Here is a 20,691-nt window from a genome sequence, read left to right as displayed (position 1 = left end):
GACATTTTGTTGTTGTAAGCAGATAGGCTGTGGAGAAATGAGAAGGATTGGGGTTCAAAAGAATGAAGCTGTAACCTCAAAACTTTCCTTCTCAATCGCTCGTTTTCTAATATAAAGTCAGCATAACTGGTTAGGGCAGCTAGATGGAGCATCCTTGTCTTAAACAGAAAGCTGAAGTCTACTGAAAGTGAAAAAATCTGTAAAGATTAATAAACTACAGGGTAGGAGCAATAGTAGGGTACGTAGGGCACCTGCCTTGCACAGAGTCAGCCCTGGGTTTGATCCGCAGCACCACATAACTCCTGGGCTCTGCCAGGAGTTAGACCTGAACATAGCCAGGAGTTAGCCCTAAGCACCACTGGGTGTGCGTCCAGCCCCCAAAATAAATTGCAGTAAGCCTTCAATTAACATCTTATACTCATTATGACCAGATTTTCATGTTACAAAATAATTTAAGTTGGCCAGTCCTTCCAGAAGCCTTTTTGTACTTTTCACATCTAATGTAGTTGCCAACTTTGTAGGGACTAGCCTGGTGCATCACTGTCAGAGACAAGAGAAACTGTTTAAGCAGGACCTTAACAGATTATTCCCATGAGTGATCTGAGCCACTGGGTCTTTTGTTTGTTGCTCATACCCAGCTGTACTTAGAACTTACTCCTGGCTCTGTGCTCAGGAGACTGTTTGCAGTGCCCGGGATCCAACCCAGATCAGCACATACAAGGCAGGCACCCTACCAGCTGTACTCTCTCTCTGGCCCTGAGCCACTTGGTCTTGACCTGTGTTTTGAATTCACTTTAGCACTGATAAATTCTGCTACTATTTCCTCATTTTCTTCTTTCACCAGGCTCTGGGGAAGGTATAGTTCATGGACTTTTTTTTAAGGGTATCTTCTTGCAGAATTTCTCAGTCTAATGAGAGGAGGAAGTGCTTGCTTTCAGGCCTCTCCTCCAGCCAGGGAAAGTGTTCATTAAGCCTTTGCTATTAACCTTCTGGCTCTGAGTGAGGAGGAAACCATCTGGGATAAAAATACAGAAAAATTTGCACATACTTTCAAGTTAGTCTTTTGTGTTTCCCTCCTCCCTGAAATTGAGATGTAATTGAAAAACATCTGTTTGAGAGATCACTTTGGCCTCTCTAGGATGTTTTCTGATTATCCCAACATAAACGTTAAAATGATTTTATACTGTTAAGTCATTTTTCAAAATGGAATGTATTAAAGAAAAATTATGCTCTGTAAAAATTCAACCATAAATTTGAAGGAAATAAATATGAAGTACATGGAGTAAATTATTCTGACTCCCACTCCCCAGAGATATTCACCATTAACAGTCAACTCCTTGTTCGAAAGGAGAGAAGGCAACATTTGATCATAACTCTGCTGATAGAGGATGAGTTTCTCTTGCTCAGTAGCCACAGGTACCATGCCAAATATTAAGCAAAAAGATAACAGAGAGGAAAAGAGACTGTGCAGTTTTTCTATATGGCATGATACATATTTAAGTTAGATTTCTAAGTATGTTTTGTGACATGTTGTGATTTACATAGTAACTATAAGAGAATATAAAGTTTAGAATCACTTATTCCATAGTCTGGTATCAACAAGAATGAGCTGTGAGGTAGGTAGTTGGTATTCTGAAAACAGAGCTCCTGTATACATAAAAATTAATCACAGTATTGGTAATTTGAGGATGTTGGGGCATGAGTGATTTTTACACTACTGACTGCCTTTGAGTTTAAAATAGGTTTCTTGAGGGCCAGAGCGATAACACAACGGGTAGGGCATTTGTCTTGCATGCGGCCGACCCAGGTTCAATCCCCGGCATCCCATATGGTCCCCCAGCACCGCCAGGAGTAATTCCGGAGTGAAGAGCCAGGAGTAACCCCTGAGCATCGCTGGGTGAGACCCAAAAAGCAAAATAAATAAATAAATAAAATAGGTTTCTTTTGGTTGCATTTTCACGCCACACCCTGTGGTGCTCAGGGTTTGCTCATAGTGGTGCTCAGGGACTACACTGGGCTAGGGATCAAATTTAGACCGCAGCATGCAAGCATACACATTAGTCTTTTGAGCCATCTCCCCAGCCATGAGTTTAAAATGATCTTAAAATTAAAATTGGAAAATTAAACACTTGCATTCATTTCCTGTGTGAGATACACATAATTCTTAGAGAAAACTGTTAAGTTTCATTTCCATTTTGTTTTGTTTGCTCAGATGGGAAGCGGGAAAGTCAGCAGATGGAAACAGGAGATGGAGAAAGGGACAGGGCATTCTGCTTGTATGAGGCTGTAAGAGAATTGGGTGGCTTGGGATGTCCCAAAGTGACATTATGATTAATAGTCATCACTAGAAAGTATTGCCTGGTTTATGAAAGTTGAAACTTAGGACTCTGAAATAAAGGAGTCAGTTTGTATTTCATATTGCACTTAAAAGGTGAGCAATTTGGGACATACCACCACTGATCCTATTTCCTCATTCACAAAGTGAAAATAAAAATGCCTACCTGCAAGGTGGTTGTTCAAATGAATTGAATTGTTGTTCAATTCAGTTGAACAATGTAGGAGAAATTGCATGGTAAAATTAATATTGACCACTATATGAAATTTGCCTTGATTGAAATCATGCAAAAAAAAGTGAAAAAGAAACAATCTACCTCAGTGTTTACTCAAAAACTGATCTAATAGCAACTAAATGCCAGATAAATGTTAGAACACTAAGAATGTACCAATCCACACCTCAGCCCCCCAGAATAACTGTCCCAGTCAAAGCAGGGTAACTACATAGTTATAATTTCTGCTGTGAGTGTAGAAAGAGCCATAGCATCCTAGTGTCATTGATACATTTGGCACCTTATAGTTATATGTTTTTGAAGTGATGTGTCACTGTGAGATCTAAAAGAACTTCCTTTAGAGAGTGAATTGGAGATGGTTCTAAGCAAAAGCCAATTTGTTTTCTGTTTGTTTGTTTTTTGACTTTTTGGGTCACACCTGGTGATGCTGAGAGGTTACCCCTGGACTGCATTCAGGAATTACTCCTGGCAGTGGGGACCATATGGGATGCTGGGGATCAAACCTGAGTCAGCCACATGCAAAGCAAATGCCCTCCCCACTGTACTATAGCTCTGGTCCCACAAAGGCAACTTGTGAAAGCCTGGAGACTTCAATAGGTCCTTTCGGGGGAAAGGGGGAATCTTAAATAGAAGGCTTGAAAATAGATTGAAGATTCTTAGAATTGGTGTATTTTTAATTTGTGTTCTTCAACCTTTTTACACTTGTGGACTGGTACCTGTCCTGCAAACCAGTCTATGGACCAGCAGTTCTAACCAAGATGGTAGACCAATGGTTTTCAGTTTTTTTCCCCTGGCGAACCAGCACTAGCCCATGGACCAGTGGTTGAAGACCACTGCTTTTTATGATATAGTTAGTTTCATTTCATTAACTTAATTAGATAAGAGTGTGAAGTTTTCAAGATTCCGGTTAGAATCGGTCAAAAAAATCTTCAGCGGCACAAAATTTGAAACAGTAGATTTAAAATATATGTGGATTGGGCCCGCTCGAGCAAATCGATGAACAACGAGAGGACTGTGACTGTGACCGTGACCGTGGATTGGGGGCTGAAGCGATGGTACAGTGGGTAGGGCATTTGCCTTGCATGTGGCCAACTTGGGTTCGATTCCCAGCATCCCATCTGGTCCCCCGAGCGGGAGTAATTCCTGAGTGCATGAGCCAGGAGTAATCCCTGAGCGTCACCAGGTGTGATCCAAAAAAACAAAAAACAAACAAAACATAAAATATATGTGAATCTGCTGAAAAAGGAAACTGAGAAATATTGCCATGATCAAATAGCTGCCTCATTCATTCAGCAATATTTACTGAATGCTTACTGTGGACAGGCCACAAAATTCTTGCCTTCAGGTTTAGCTTACACTAAGGGAGACCAGCACATAGGTAATTATAGTAAGTGATTCTGATCAATAACTCTAAATGCTAGGAAGAATTATCACCCCATTTTCAGATAAGAGAATTGAGGTATAACTTCACTAATCAACCTCCTCCAGGTTAAACACCTAATAAGTGGCATAGCCAAAATCTGAACCCAGGCAGACTAATTACTCAGCTTTATCACCTATTTGATGGTACTGTTCTGAAAATTTGAAAAGAAAAATTAGTGGGCTTTTCTTTGTATGTAAGTTCCTGTTTGATCTTGCTGCTTTCAATATTCTGTCTCTGACTTTGGATTTTGTCATTCTGAATATAATGTGTCTTGGAATTTTCCTAATTGGGTCTGTTTTCACCAGGACCCTCAGGCCTCTTAGATCCTTGTATGTATTCCTTATTTATAAAGGAAAGCCCATGAGATGTACAGCAGATCTATCAAATGATACTAGGATATAGTGTAAAAACTCAACACCTGACCAAAAGTACTGTAACCAGTTAGATTAACATTTAGATTTGAAGGAATGTACAGAACTTCATAGACAGGCAGCAGCTTAAGGATTTAATAACCAGTTTTGCAAGAAGCCTAAAAAGAGCTCCTTTGAAGGACAGGAGAAACTTCTCAAAATGTAGCATTGAGTATGGCACTCACTAATGGTTTATATGGTTGTACTCTACTAAATTAAGAAAGGTTAAAAATATATAGCGATTCATCATCACAAATTGACTTCTATTGATTTATTTTGATAATTGTTTGCCATTCTTTTAAGTTTTCTTGGACCAAGTAATATGAAATTCATTATATGCCTGCCAAGGGGAAAATTAAATGATTTGAATTTTTTAATTTACATTAGTTAAGGTCATATAGCAATCAGTAACTACAAATTGACTTTTGTTGACTTATTTTCTGATAATTCTGTTTGCCATTTCTTTAAGTAAATAATATGAATTACATTTGTTATATGCCTGTCAAGGTGGCAGGTGGGGGTGGGGGAGCAGGGAATCTGAAACACTGGTGGAAGGAAAGGGACACTGGTGGTGCAATTGGTGTTGGAACGTTGGATGCGTGAAACAACTCTTTTATGAACGACTTTGTAAATCATGGTGTCTTAATAAAATAACAAAACAAAACAAAAACACCTTTTTTAAAAAATTTGGGCCAGAGAGTTAGTTAGTACAAAAAGAGAATATGGCTGAAAGAACTGGAGTGCATGTTTTGCATTCTTAAGACCCTCAGTCAATCTTTGGCATTATATGCCCCCTCTCTTCCACTCCTGCACAACTGGACCCAAGCAGCATTTCATTGCCAGGATTAGAATTGAACTTATCATTTCACCAGCTGACTGCCTCTAGGAATGGTCCTTGGTCTCCCCTGTACATTGTTCGGGAAGCCTCTACAAAATAAGATAGTATACACAGTAATATATTAGAAGGGAAAAGGGAGCTATTGTAGGATAATATCTGGGAAATAATCTGATTCTTAAATGATTCCTAGGTTTTTCAGACAAAAGAACCAATCAGCATCAGTAAAAATGGAGGTGAGAAATATATTGGGAAGTGGGAGGTGATATCAAGAAGTTTTACAGTTCGAACACCAAGTTTGAAGTGGAAAATAGCTAACAAAAGACTTGATTGGTGGACATGGAGAGCTCTGTTGGTCTAAGACACTTACTTTGTATTTTATATTTTTGGTTTTGTGGCCATACCTTGTGATACTTGGAGATACTCCTGGCCTAGAGCTTGGGGAGAAGTTTCTTAGTTTGAGGCTATGTGAAGGGTTGATTGAATGGTTTAAGCTGGAGACTGACGTGACCTGATTTTTGATCAACTGATGATTGAAGGATAGATCTGAGGGATCAGCTAACGAACCTGTTGTAATGTATGGAGAATAATGATAGAGGCCCTGTGAGGGCAGGAAAGCTAGGGATGGAATAGAGGGGCAGATCTGAGACATTTTGTAAGAAACTGTTAAGACATAAGTGATAATTATTTACAAGTCCCAAGTGATTCCTATGTCTGACAGTGCCAGCAGAGAGACATTGCTAGAGGCAATGGTATATCATAGGTGATTTTTAGAAAAGAAAAAAAAAAGGAATCCACAGAGTGAGTACTGTGTAACAGATAGTTCCATAAAATGAAATCTAAGAATATGAATGCCACGTGCAAACAACTTCCTGATGAAACTTTTTGCAGAGAAGCCTACTGTGTACACAGCACCATCTGGTGGTCAGAAGATGTGATGATGTCACATTGGCTTTTTAGGTTGAAAGATGAAAATGCAGGCCAGGAAGATGGAGCAAAGGGCAGGAGCACATGCTTTGCATACAGGAGTACTGGGTTAAACCCTGGAACTGTGTGATCCCTTCACCAACACTGGGGAGTAACCCCTGAGTAGCATACTAGTTGTTGTCCCCAAAACACAAAAGAAAAAGTTGATGCCTGGATTAACTTTTCCCTTACTGGAAGAGAGAGGACTTTTCTAGAAGACACTGTTTACTCTGATTTCTGTGTGAATAAATTTACCTCAATAATACAGTTGAATAGAAATTTCTGAAGTTATTTTGGTTGGCAACAGCTAATCTGGTACCCTGGCCTAAAGCAAAAGAATAAGCCAGTTTGTATCCTGTCAATTAAAATAGATGAAACAGGAGTTGAAACCTTTATTTTATTCATAAAATCAGTCCTTAGGTCCTCACAGAAAATTTAATTATATAGATTCAGATTGGGTGAGGTTTTATCTAATATTAATAATATTGAAATAGAAGATTAGCATGCCTTAAACGTTTTAAGAACATTTTTTAGTGCTCAGGGAACCATTCATGGTAATACTTGGGGTAGGGGGAACAACATACTATCAGGGATCAAACTAGGGCCTTAGTGCAAACAAGTCATGTGCTCCAACACTTTGAATGATTTCTCTGAACCCTCAGCACACCTTCAGAAGTGACATTTGTTGGTTTAACAAGCAAAGAGACCAAAAAACACTAACCAGTCTACCAACCACAATTTCCAAAACAAGTTTTTTGTGTAGGTACAGCTATTGCACATGTGAACATCTATATTTCAGCGAGATGCACAAGAGAAAACAGCCAGGTTGTGCTGTGCTAGGGCTATAGTTAGAATAGTAGGAAGAATTCTAGACTGGATTGAGGAGTCCAGGTCTTTATCTGTCAGCCACTAAAACCAGAGGTGACTTTGAGGCCTTTGAGATCTTATGACTTCACTCAGTTTGTCTTATCTACAAGGCAGAAGGTTGAACTTGACCAACATTTTGTAAAATTTTACCAACTATATCCATAATGACATTATTTAAGAAAATAGTGCTGTATAGAAAGACTGCATTCATCTGGGGAACATAAAGTAACAAAATAGGAGATTAACACCCAAGAATAGCCGAGATAAGTACCAGGAGGTTTATTCCATGGCTTGGAGGCCAGCCACACATGCTAGTGGAAAAGGGAGCTCAGATAGAGAAGGGAGCACCAAATAAAGGGTGTTGGGAGGATCCTCCCAGGATGGGAGATGCAGGCTGAAAGTAGACTATAGACCGAACATGATTGCCACTCAATGCCTCTTTTGCAAACCACAGCACCCAAAAGGAGAGAGAGAACAAAAGGGAATGCTCTGCCACAGAGGCAGGATGGGATGGGGGGATGGGGGTGTGGGAGTATCGGATACTGGGATCATTGGTGGTGGAGAACGGGCACTGGTAGAGGGATGAGTACTCAATCATTGCATAACTGTAACCCAAGCACAAAAATTTGTAAGTCTACAACTGTACCTCATGGTGTTTCACTAATAAAAATTGGAAAGAAAGAAAGAAAGAAAATAGTGCTGTGCTCATATTAAAAAGACGAATCTTTCTTCTCTTATTTGAGTCCTGCTAAGAGTATGATACCTTTATTTTATAGATGAGAAAAGCTAGTGTTGGGAGGTAGAAAAGTTTCCTTGTAGCAAAATAAATGATAGAGCTGGTATTCAAATATGCCATTGTCTAATTCCTAGATTCTTATTTAATTCTCTCATTTAACAAGCATGCATTAAGTGCCAACTGTGTGGGAAGGGTGTGCTAGGCACAGGGAACACAAAGGCCATTAAGCCTGTCCCTGTCCTTGAGAGTTCAGTGTAGTAGGCATTGCTTTACTGTACTGCTGTCTGTGTCTGTTAGTACTAATGACACAAGTAACACTGGAGCACTGTTAGGACTAATATATAGCCACGTGAGGGTTTCAAAAGACATTAGAGTGTGAGCATAGCATCATTTATAGCATTGTTTCTATGGGAATATGTGTTTCAAGTTCTAAATAACTAACTTAAATATAAGATTTGGAACATAAACCCAATTATAGAACTCCTATAGTAAGGGTTGAAGTCTAATAAATAGCCAGTCTAATAAATAGCCAGAATGCCTGGCTATTTATGGTAAATACTGTTTTAAGAATTTTCTTTGGGTGCAGGGGAGCCACACCCAGCGATGCTCAGGGGTTACTCCTGGTTGGAATTACTCCTGGCAGTGCTCAGAGCACTATATGAGATATTGGGGATTGAACTCAGTGTGTTAGGCAAGCACCTTATGTGCTGTACTGTCGTTCCGACCCCAGATTTTCTAAACTTGGTTATGTCTGTCATTTACATGCCTTAAAAAAAAAAAGACTTATTTACAACCGGTTCTTCCTGAAATTTCACTGAGAAAACTAAAGAATTTAATTAAATTTGTATTTAGAAGTTTGATTGTACCTTGGACAATGGTATTGTAGGCATGAATTTTCCTGAGGCAGTCATGTATATAGGGGACAAAAACCCTTGGTGCCTGAGCTTCAGTTTCAAGAGTCAGACTGCTTATGTTCTAACTGTACCAAATCCTCTGTGAACTTTGGAAGGTTCTGTAATATCGCGTGCCTCTGTTTTCTTATCTAGAATATGAGTCTTCATAGAACCTACTACTTACTAGTGTTTGATATGAGGAATAGATGCTTAAATGAGAAATATGCATGCATATATACTGCATGTATGTATGTGTGATATGTGTATGTCTTCATGTACCAACAAAACTGCCACATACGTATGGAGAATTCACATGACTATAAAGCACTATATAGCACTGTCCTCCCGTCTTTCATCGATTTGCTCGACCGGGCAGCAGTAACGTCTCCATTGTGAGACTTGCTACTGTTTTTGGCATATCGAATACGTCACAGGTAGCTTGCCAAGGCTCTGCTGTGCGAGTGGGATACTCTAGGTAGCTTGCCAGGCTCTCCGAGAGGGACAGAGGAATCGAACCTAGTTCAGCCAAGTGCAAGGCAAACGCCCTACCTGATGTGCTATTGCTCCAGCCCATGACTATAAAAACTGAAAGTAAATGGATTCATCAGAGATACATCCTGCTGGAATGGGAGTCTGGGGCATCAAAGAGAGGCGAGGGGTCTTATTTGAGCACAGGATGGCTTCATGTAATAAAAGCTTGCCTCTGCATATTTGTAGAAAGCTACATTTTTACAATTAAAAAATTATTTTCTAGGACCAAAGAAATGACTGAGGGGGCTCTATATTGCATGCTCTGTATATGGGAGCTCTGGGTTCAATCCCCAACATATTTCTCCCAAAAAAACTACTGGGAGTGAGTACGGAGCACAAGGATTAGCCCACACACAAAACATAGAAAAGGTTATTTCTGGACATGTTCCTAAATCTAGATAATCTGCATCCTTTAAGGCCCTGGTTATAGTTTATCCTGAGACTCACAGGACCTCACTGACCTTAGTTCACATATGAAGATGCCATGTATGTTTTTAAGAAGCAGCCTTAGTACATTTGAGGGAGACAAATCCTATTATAGTTAAAGCTAAATGTTAGTTATTCATATTATTGTGTTACTGTTGTTATTTACCTTACCCTCTTAATTTTCAGCTATCAGTCTAGTAAAGCAAATCTACCTTTTCTCTGTATTTCCAAGCTTTTATTTATGGTAATCATGTTAGTACTTGCCAGTTACTTAACTGTACACCAGTGCAGGTGTTTCAGTGTCTTTTTCCCTTGTGTTCTATTTTCACTTTTTGTTTTTAGGACCTTATCCAGCAGTGCTCAGGGCTTGCTCCTAGCTCTATACTCAGGGGTCACTCCTGGCAGGGCTCAGGGGGCCATATGGGGTGCTGAGGATTGAATGAACTGGGGCTGGCCAGGTGCAGGGCATGTGCCCTATCCACTGTACTATCTCCTTGCTCCAAGCCCCCTGCTTTCTGTTTTTATCTATCCTACTCATTCATCAAGGCCTCACTTAGGTTCTACCTTCTTCCTGGAACCTACTATTCCATATAATTCATGATTTTCTTTTTCTGAACTCCAGCTGAACTTGATTCAATATAATGTAATACTTAAATGTTTACATTGTTTCTGGATTTAAAATTTAATGCCCCCTAAAGGGGAGATAGCTCAAATGGCTTGATCAGATGCTTGGCATGTGGAGGCCCCAGATTTAATTACTGGCGCTAACTCCTCCCCAGAGTAAACGAGGGTAGCCTTAGTGAACCAGGCCTGAGTAGCAATGGGCTACGTATCACCAGGAGTGGCCTTCAGACCCCCGAGAACTGCCTGCGAGATTCAAACAAAAATGTAATGTGTCATATATAATTAACCTTATTGTATATAACCCTCCTCCAGTTTCAGGAACATTACAGATATGCATTTTCATACACATTTTTATACTCTGATTTGTAAACATGAGCAAATTCATGTCAGACTTCTTTCAAAAATAGTCTATACCCAGGGGTGGAGCGATAGCAGAGCAGGTAGGACATTTGCCTTGTACGCAGCCCACCCGGGTTTGATTCCCAGCATCCCATATGGTCCCCCAACACCTCCAGGAGTAATTCCTGAGTGCAGAGCCAGCAGTAACCCCTGTGTATCACTCGGTGTGACCCAAAAAGAAAAAAAAGTCTATACCCTTGTTAAATCCATATATAGACACGCAGTCATTTTAGAAAGAAATAAGTAGGAGGAAATGAATGTTAAATGTACTTTGAGATCCAGAGGAACTCAGAGATCAGGGCTCCAAATTGAAAATCTTATGTCAGGCTTTGCTGTAGCCTCTCACTGAGGCTGTGTGGGTTTTCCTCAGAGAATTTCATGGTAAGGTAAGTCTATGACACACAATCATGGGATGATTTGCTTTATAGGAGTCACTCAAAACTTCCTTTAAGCTATTCTTCATTTGCTGTATGTACTTATTTATAAACCCTTTGCCATTTGACCAAGGCAGACAAAAAGAACTTTGAGTAAATTATTTTTTCAGTTTAAAAAATTTAGCAACAGGGGCCAAAGAGATAACACAGCGGATAGGGCATTTGCCTTGCATGCAGCCAGCCCGGGTTTTATCCCTGACATCCCGTACAGTCCCCTGAGCACCACCAGGAGTAATTCCTGAGTGCAGAGCCAGGAGTAACCTCTGAGCATAACTGGATATGCCACCTCCCCCAACAAAAAAGGAAATTAAGCAACAAAATCAAAGTATTTTTAAAGTTTTCTTAATGAGCAGACTTTACATGCATCAGACTGATTAGACTAGCTGATGTATACAGATGAAACCACCTTCCTGATTGAGTTCACAAGAGTGAACTTTCTTATACAAGAATACCTCACCAAAAACCCCTTTGTCAAAGACTCATGCCTAGTTAGTGCTGAATGCTGTTTAAAAATTGTATTATTTATTTTTACTGAGGGTATCATATCTGGTGGTGCTCAGAGGGCCATGCAGTGCCAAGGGATGGAACTCATAGCCTTACATGTGCACGTAATGTGCTCTAACACTTCAGCCACATCTCTAGTGTCTTGTGGAGTATCCTTTGCACAAGGGTGCCGTGCCTAGTGGTTAGTACTATCAAGTTGTTAATGCCCAACTGGCAAGTCAGGAGTTCTTATTGTGTGCCTCTAATACCTACTTTAGCACAGTTAACTCTACCTCTTGCCTTAGATCTTTGCTCTCTTATGAGATAAGAATCCTGGGATAGATGAAAATTTCTAAGTTCTCAAATAAGTTACTTAATATGCATAATGTTCTTGATGGCTATTTTAAAATTTGAACTAAGCTGGAAAACATTTCAAATAAATTTTTTTGTCATTACCTAATGATTTCTATTTCTTCCTAGAAAACTACATTCACAGTATCTCTCCAGGAACATGTGGCTTTGGATTATAATTAAAGTTTCAGCTCTTAGTACCAGCCTTTCTAGTTGTAATAAACTTGTTCTGCCATTGATACAACTAGTAACACAGTCATAGAGCTCATATATAGGAGCTCACAAGCTTATATAGAAGCTTGTTTTTTAAACATTTTTTAAAACCAAATGGTATAACAGCAGTTCTGAAATTTTTTTGGTAACAAAAATTTGCAAAGAGAACAATCTTTGGAACTTAAATATGAAATAAAGTTGCTGGTGTGCCAATAATTGTTAAAAGTTACTGTGTAGAGTGGAGACATAGGAATGAAAAAGTACAGCAGGTAAAGAGCTCACCAGGCAGATTCCTGAGTGCAGGGCCCTGGCTCAGGTGTGGTCAAAAACAAAACAAAACAAAAATAAGTTTTACTCAAAACATGAACATTTATGTAGTGACACTGATGAGATTATAATTCTAAGTCCACCTAGACGCTTGTACTTTTATTTTTTTAGACATAGTGCTTGTTCAACTTCCAGCCCTGAGAGGGAAAAGATAAGAAGAAATAATGGAGGTAGTGGAATCCATAGCCAGTCTGACTCTGAGCCCTTGTTCGCTTCACTACAGCATGCTGCCTTTTTCCAGAGTCGGTACATACTTAATATATGTAAACTAAATTCACCAATTTAGGAAAAGTCATCATTCCCAGTAATGCATTCTTTTTTTCTTTTTTTTTCTTTTTGGGTCACAACTGGCAATGCTCAGGGATTATTCCTGACTCTGCACTCAGGAATTACTCCTGGTGGTGCTTGGGGGATCATATGGGATGCTGGGAATCGAACCCGGGTGGGCTGCATGCAAGGCAAATGCCCTACCCACTGTGCTATCACCCCAGCCTTGCAGTAATGCATTCTTAACAACAGATTCTCTGAGCAGATTATTCTCAGTACTTATTTAGTATCTAGTATAAAGCACCCATTATTTGCTGAATTAACACATATATGTTAAAATACTATAGTTATCCTTTTCATTTATAGTGTTTTATGTTAACACAGAATTTATGTATATGCCTGTTCAACTGAATTGTGACCAAGCCATAGGTGCACCTATCATTTGGGCTTCTTTGTAGTTGCACTGATTTTGGTTGCTGACCATAAAATTGCTTTTTATGTAGATTAGAAGAATTCTTAGAACTTTAAAATTTTTTATGTCAATATATAAGTAAGGAATACTTAAAACCTGTTAAGTTTTTGTGGATTTACTACTGGCCTTCTATTTGGAAGGAAACTTTAAGGTTTTCTAGTCAAACAGAATTCTCAATGCTTTTGTTAGGGAGCAGCTCCTCAAGCAATGCTCAGAGAGTTCAGAGGATTAAAGGTGGAACCTGGCAGTGCTGTGCTCAAGAGGAATGGGAGAACTATGCAGTGCCAAGCATTGGACTCAGATCCTTGCACATGCAAAGCATGAACCTCTTAGCCCAGAACCCTTGATGCTTAAAATAAGCATCACAACAACAATTGCCGCTGTTACTTAATTATCACATGCCAAACACCACGTTTTACACTTTGCTTCTAGGAATACTCATTTTTGTTATGTTTCCTGAGGTGTTATTATTCCCACTCTGGTAGTTCAGGAAATGGGGTCAATGAAGAGGATAAATAAGTTACTAGTGGTGGCAAAGTTAAATTGGAATGGTCTACGATCCTGTGTTTTTATCACTGCTACAGTGTCCTCAACAACCCCTCATCCCTGCTTCCACACAAGGCAGTTATTGTCCTCCCCTTTGTATGGCTGAAATTGAACCCATGGACAAGGCATGAACTTTACCTCTTTTCCTGGCACCATAATATAATTTTTAGGTCACATAACAATGAATTTTAAGAATTAGATAAACTTCTACTCATTTATTGCTAGGCATTTCAAATTATAAACAATACTTTGATGAATATACTTGTGCAAACATTACTTTTCATATTCGGGTATATGCTGAACATAATTCCTTGTAGTTTTGATAGATAATATGAGTGAGTAACAGGTTAAAAATATTATATCTATTTGAAATACTAGATTTGTTTTACAGAAAAGCCTAATTTCAAGAAGGCAGAAAGGTGAGCCAGAGAGTATTGGGTAATGTGCTTGGCCTTGGCATGCAGCCTACTCAGGTTTGATTCCGGGACCACATATGGTTGCCTGAGCCCCACCAGAAATGATCTCTGGGTGCACCCAGAACCATGGGTAAGCCCTGAACACAGCCAGGTATGTCCAAAAAACAAAACAAAACCAAAAAATGGCAGGAGGTCTTATTAAGAGCCACCTTCATTTCACTGGACCTACATCCCTGGGCTATGCAACTCTTGTCTTTAGATGGGAAAGATAGGAAGAGCAGAAAGGAGGAGGCAGAATATGTCTTAAGGGACTATGTGTGCCACATGTGATCAGTAATAGATAAAAAGTGAAAGTAATTACATTTACCCTAATTATAGCTGCAGGGACTAAAGAATTTTAAAGAGTGAAAATTCATTTAAAAAAATATTCAAACTGTGTAAAAACTTATCTTTAAAAAATGATTTTTGCAGGGGTAGAGGTAGGAGACATGGGAGAGAACATTGGTGGAGAGACGTTAACATGGATGTCTTGAATACTGATTGGTGTTGAAACATGGTTTACCTGAACTCAACTATGAATAACTTTGTAAAGCATAGTGTGTACCTTAATTTAAAAAATAATAAATGTATTTTTAAAAATGATTCTGTGGGCCAGCAAGATTGCTCAACAGGCTGAGTGCCTGCTTTGCATGCAGGAAGCCCAGATTTTATCCCAAGCACCTCCAGGAATGACTGTTGAGCATAGAACCCAATGTGGCCCAAAACAAACAAACAAAAAAAGATTCTGAAGTTGAATGTATAAATTTAAAAAAAGAACAGCTTGTTTAGGTTTGTAATGAAATGCTTGGGACTTCTAGTGTTTTAATATTTTCCTTTCTTTACTCAAAATTCCTACATTAAACTCCCTACATTTAAAGTGTCTAAAAATTAAAACAATACAGCATTCTACCATATGTTGCTGAGTCTTTTCTTAGTACTCTTTTGTGTCTGTGTGTGTGTGTCTTTTCACATTTTATTCTAAGAAGCAATGTGTTTTATAGTACTGTTATTGCTATGGTTTTATACACAAAAATTCCAGCACTACACCCTCCACCAGAGTGTTAACTTCCCAGTGTTGTCCACTCCACACCCCCATCTACCATATGTTGTTAAATAACAAAAACTTGTTTCAGAAAGGTATATAAGTTTGCAGGGGTAGTGGTAGAAGGGATGGGAGGGAACATTGGTGGAGAGAAGCTTTTTGGGGTTTAAAGAAAAAGAAACAGGCAAAACTGTGTGCCTGACACATAGTAAATATTCAATACCTGTTGACTGGATGTTGATACATAAACAAATCTGCAAATATAAAACTGTGTTTGGTGAGGTTATTAAGTAAAGATGTGCAACCTGAAGTGTATTTTCATTTTATATACTTGTGTATTTGAGGTTTTGGTCATAAATGTTACCCTTTTTGTAATTCTTTAGCAATTAAAAAAATTTAAGAAAAGGGGGTGCGAGTGGTAATACAATGGGTAAGGCCTTGCATGCGGTCAACATACCTTCAATCTTCAGCATCCTGTCTAGTTCCCCAAGCCCAACAGAAGTGATTTGTGAGTGCAGAACCAGGAGTAACCCCCGAGCACAACAAGTGTGGCTTAGACACCAAAACGGGGAGAAAAAAAGGAAAAAAATTACAATCTAAGGATACTTCCTTTATAAACAGATCCACTATTTGTTTATATCCTAAAGTAATACAGAACAATCTTGGCTCTATAGATTCATTATTTCTCCAATAATCAAGAAAAGATACAATTATTAATCAAACCTATTTGGTCCCGTTTTCATATAATCTAACAAGGGTTAATTTTTTGTTGTTTTGGTGCCACACTCAACATTTCTCAGGGATCATTCCTGGCAGTGTTTGGAGGATCATATGGATATAAGATACCAGGGATTGAACCAGGCCCACTGTGTGCAAGGCTTACCCACTATATATCTCCTGAGCCCTAATCTAGCAAGGATGCTTTGGTTTGATTTGGTGTGTGCTCAGGGCTTACTGCTGACTCTATGCTCAGGGATCACTCCTGGTGGACTCCAAGGATCATATAGAGATTGAACTCAGAACTGTAGCATGAAAAGTATGCACTTCAACACACTGAGCTGTCCTTCAGATTATTTTTAAAGTAGTAACATTTTTTCTTTCAAATTTAGTGCATACTCTCTCACTCCCCCAGAGTTGTAATGAAACCAAAATGTTTGGGTTTTGTCACCTTTGCTTATATTTTTAAAGAACATATGAGAGAGAAGCTTTAATAAATTATTTCTTATCTTCAAGTTAAAAATGATTCAGGCATATATTATTGACATTTGCTGGATTAGAATGGAAAGTTATTCATACCTTGATTGTAGTAGCAAAGTCACATTTGTCAAGTCATGATCAAAATTAATGTTTTTCAAGTGCTTTTCTGATACCTGACATAATATTTCTATTTTATATAGGTCTCTAATAGAAGATGGCAAAGCCCAGCCACAGCAGCTACGTCCTTCAGCAGCTAAACAACCAAAGGGAGTGGGGCTTTCTCTGTGACTGTTGCATTGCAATTGATGACATTTACTTCCAAGCACACAAAGCAGTTCTGGCTGCTTGTAGCTCCTATTTTAGAATGTTTTTCATGAATCACCAACAAAGTACTGCACAACTAAATCTCAGCAACATGAAAATTAGTGCTGAGTGTTTTGATCTCATTTTGCAATTTATGTATTTGGGGAAAATTATGACAGCTCCATCCAGTTTTGAGCAGTTTAAAGTGGCAATGAACTACCTGCAGCTTTACAATGTTCCTGACTGCTTAGAAGACATCCAGGATGCAGATTGTTCTAGTTCAAAATGCTCATCTTCTGCTTCTAGCAAACAGAACAGCAAAATGATATTTGGAGTAAGAATGTATGAAGATACTGGGGCTAAAAACGGCAGTGAAGCCAACAGGTGGAGTGCAGAGCCAAGTTCAACCGTAAATACACCACACAATAGAGAGCCTGATGAAGAATCTTTACAATTAAGTAATTTTCCTGAGCCACTCTTTGATGTATGTAAAAAAAGTTCTGTGTCTAAATTATCTACTCCAAAAGAACGTGTATCACGACGCTTTGGACGGAGTTTTACCTGTGATAGTTGTGGTTTTGGCTTTAGCTGTGAAAAATTATTAGATGAGCATGTTCTAACATGTACTAATAGACATTCATACCAAAATGCAAGATCCTATCACAGACTAGTTGATATTAGAGATGGAAAAGAAAGCAATATCAAAGCTGAATTTGGTGAAAAAGATTCTTCTAAAACATTTTCTGCACAGACAGACAAATACAGAGGGGACTTAAGCCAGGCTGCTGATGATTCAACTTCCACTACCGGAAGCAGAAAAAGCACAGTGGAATCTGATCTAGCCAATGAAGAAAAAAGCAGAGCTGCTGAGAGAAAAAGAATCATTATCAAGATGGAGCCAGAAGATATTCCTACAGATGAACTGAAAGACTTTAACATTATCAAAGTTACTGACAAGGACTGTAATGAATCCACTGATAATGATGAACTAGAAGATGAACCTGAAGAGCCATTTTATAGATACTATGTTGAAGAAGATGTCAGTATTAAAAAAAGTGGTAGGAAAACTCTAAAACCTCGGATGTCAATAAGTGCTGAGGAAAGAGGTGGTTTAGACAATCTGAGGCCACCTACCAGCAGTCCAGTACAAGAGGATACAGAAAATGCATCTTGTGAGTTGTGTGGACTCACAATAACTGAAGAGGACCTCTCTTCTCATTATTTAGCAAAACACATTGAAAATATCTGTGCATGTGGTAAATGTGGACAAATACTTGTTAAGGGGAGACAGCTTCAGGAACATGCTCAAAGATGTGGAGAGCCCCAAGACCTGACAATGAATGGGCTAGGAAATACTGAGGAGAAAATGGATATGGAAGAGAATCCTGATGAACAGTCTGAAATAAGAGATATGTTTGTAGATATGTTGGATGATTTTCGGGACAATCATTTCCAGATAAACAGTATGCAAAAGAAGCAGTTATTTAAACATTCTGCCTGTCCTTTTCGATGTCCCAATTGTGGCCAGCGTTTTGAAACTGAAAATCTAGTGGTTGAACATATGTCTACTTGCCTAGAACAAGATATGTTTAAAAGTGCCATTATAGAAGACAATGAGAGAGATCACAGACGAAAGCATTTTTGTAATCTGTGTGGAAAAGGATTTTATCAGCGATGTCACTTAAGAGAACATTATACTGTTCATACTAAGGAGAAACAGTTTGTTTGTCAGACATGTGGAAAGCAGTTTTTAAGAGAACGCCAGTTGCGACTACACAATGATATGCACAAAGGCATGGCCAGGTATGTCTGTTCCATTTGTGATCAAGGAAACTTCAGAAAACATGACCATGTACGGCATATGATTTCTCATTTATCTGCTGGTGAAACAATATGCCAGGTCTGCTTTCAGATATTCCCAAATAATGAACAGTTGGAACAGCACATGGATGTTCATCTGTATACATGTGGAATATGTGGAGCAAAATTTAATTTGAGGAAAGATATGAGATCACATTATAATGCCAAGCATTTGAAAAGAACCTAAATGATTTTCTACTGTACTAATGTTTAGTTGATAGCAGATAAAACACCAAAGCAAAGGATATGAGCTATTTAGAAATCGATTTTATAAGATGAATTGTTGGAAAATTTTTCAAAGCCCTTTTACCATTAATATTTTTGTTTAGGATCTTAAGTATCTACATCTTAGGTGTTATAAAGTGTTTATCATTTTTGTTATTAATAGAATTCTTTGTTTTAGTTTGTTTTAGTTATGATAAAGTTACTTTTAAATGTAGACTGCAAGTGGTTGTTACCCCTTCAATGACTATTAAACTTTAGGGTTTTTTTATCAATAAGGTGATGATTTCACTTTTTCTATGTTTTTTTAAGGTTTTTCTGTGAAATTTTTAAACCCAGTATTATTGGCTACTCCTGTTTAAATTTTTTAAACACTTAACTACTTAAAACTGTCCTCATTTTTAGCTTTCATATATTTTTTATAAGTTGGACAGTAATTTATTCACTTTTTTCCCTTATCAGTGAAATTCATATTCTTAAATTGAAAAGCTTATTAGGCAGGTTAGGTGCACTGAAGATTGACACGGGCTCAAACTTGGCCTAAAAGGATTGATGGACCTAAGGAAATTCCTATAAATGAATATTTCCTATAATTGATAAAATATTATCATTTAATACATTTAAAACTTATATTAAGTGTAAAACCCAATGACTTTACCCCACTTGAGATATTAGTGGGGATAAGTCATTTTGCTTTGTGATGTTAAATTTAACTATGATAGTTAATTAAAGAGACCTATCTTGTATTCATTTAAAATAATTTAAAATATTCTGATTTCTAAAGTGTGTTAGTTTATCAGTTATTTTGTTTATAAATAGACTAATAGCTTCCTAGGAATATGGTATCTAAAGAAATGATTTTTCACCTTTAAAATTACATACTTTTGGAACTTATTTTGAGATTTGAGAAAGCTGCCATGTATATTGATAAATCTAATAAAATAAAGAAATCAATTACAAATCTGGTTGTTCTATAAAAGTGGAGTGTGCAAAAAAATGGTCTTGTGTTTTATACTATCTAAGACTTGGAGAAAATGTGTTTGTGGCAAATTGCAGTTTTTCATCAAGCTTTTATTTTTCTCTAAAGGATTATGAAATTTGAGAACTGTAAAATCAGAGCATATAAATGGAAATGAATAATTTATCATTTTTTAGTTAAGGTAGTATTACCAGTTAGTTGTAGCTGACAAAGGTCTACATGAATTACATGTGAATTTAAAACACTGGCAAATTGACCCACCAGTAAACATCTATTGACTAGAATACCTTAAATGTGAATTAGTGACAAAGTAATTCCTATCTTATAATGGAAAAGGATGTTAAATTACTCCATATTTTAAAGTATAATTTTGTCATTATGAACAGTAATTTAATTGCACTACAGTTTTGTTAATCAGATTTTTAAGATATGCAGTCATATTTTTGTATATGATTTGCATTTAAATTGCCAAGTGAATTGAGAGATATGTTGACTTGCACAGATTTAGTTGAACAAAAAGTATTAAGAACACAGTGTGAGCTCAGAGATTTATGGGACCACATTGAGGTAAGAATAGGGATAGTACAAGAGCTAAATAAGTAATGGGGATGAGGAAATACACAAAACAATAAATTTGAATTTTTTTAAGACAACAGGAAAAAAGATTGTCTTAGATACAGTGATTTATCAAGTAATTATACAGTAATTAATCTTGAAATGTGGTTCATATTAAGAACATGGTAACAACTGATAAAAGAGTAGTATAAAGAGGAAAGATAAGCTCAGACTAAATCACCAAACTATATGGTGTCTTAGCAATTTTCTTTGAGATCACTTTTTTCCTATGACCCTTAACCAGAATC

General features: G+C 37.8%; 1 protein-coding gene across 2 annotated transcripts in view; it reads left to right on the top strand.

The window, feature by feature from the left end:
• The window catches only part of ZBTB1 (zinc finger and BTB domain containing 1), a 30,515-nt gene that overhangs the window by 2,101 nt on the left and 7,723 nt on the right, over window positions 1-20,691 (top strand). Inside the window, exon 2 of one of the 2 annotated variants that reach the window (XM_056133162.1) lies at window positions 16,665-18,570. In XM_056133162.1, the coding sequence (XP_055989137.1) occupies window positions 16,679-18,570 (1,892 nt within the window). In that variant the 5' untranslated portion in view covers window positions 16,665-16,678. Of the gene's footprint in view, window positions 1-16,664; window positions 19,809-20,691 lie in introns of those variants that run through there. The other variant, XM_056133161.1, reaches the window with a different exon arrangement.

The sequence above is a fragment of the Sorex fumeus genome, unplaced genomic scaffold (genome assembly GCF_029834395.1).
Source record: "Sorex fumeus unplaced genomic scaffold, SorFum_2.1 ptg000098l, whole genome shotgun sequence".
In the NCBI taxonomy this organism is placed as follows: Eukaryota; Metazoa; Chordata; class Mammalia; order Eulipotyphla; family Soricidae; genus Sorex; species Sorex fumeus.
This window is presented reverse-complemented; position numbering and strand designations above follow the sequence as displayed.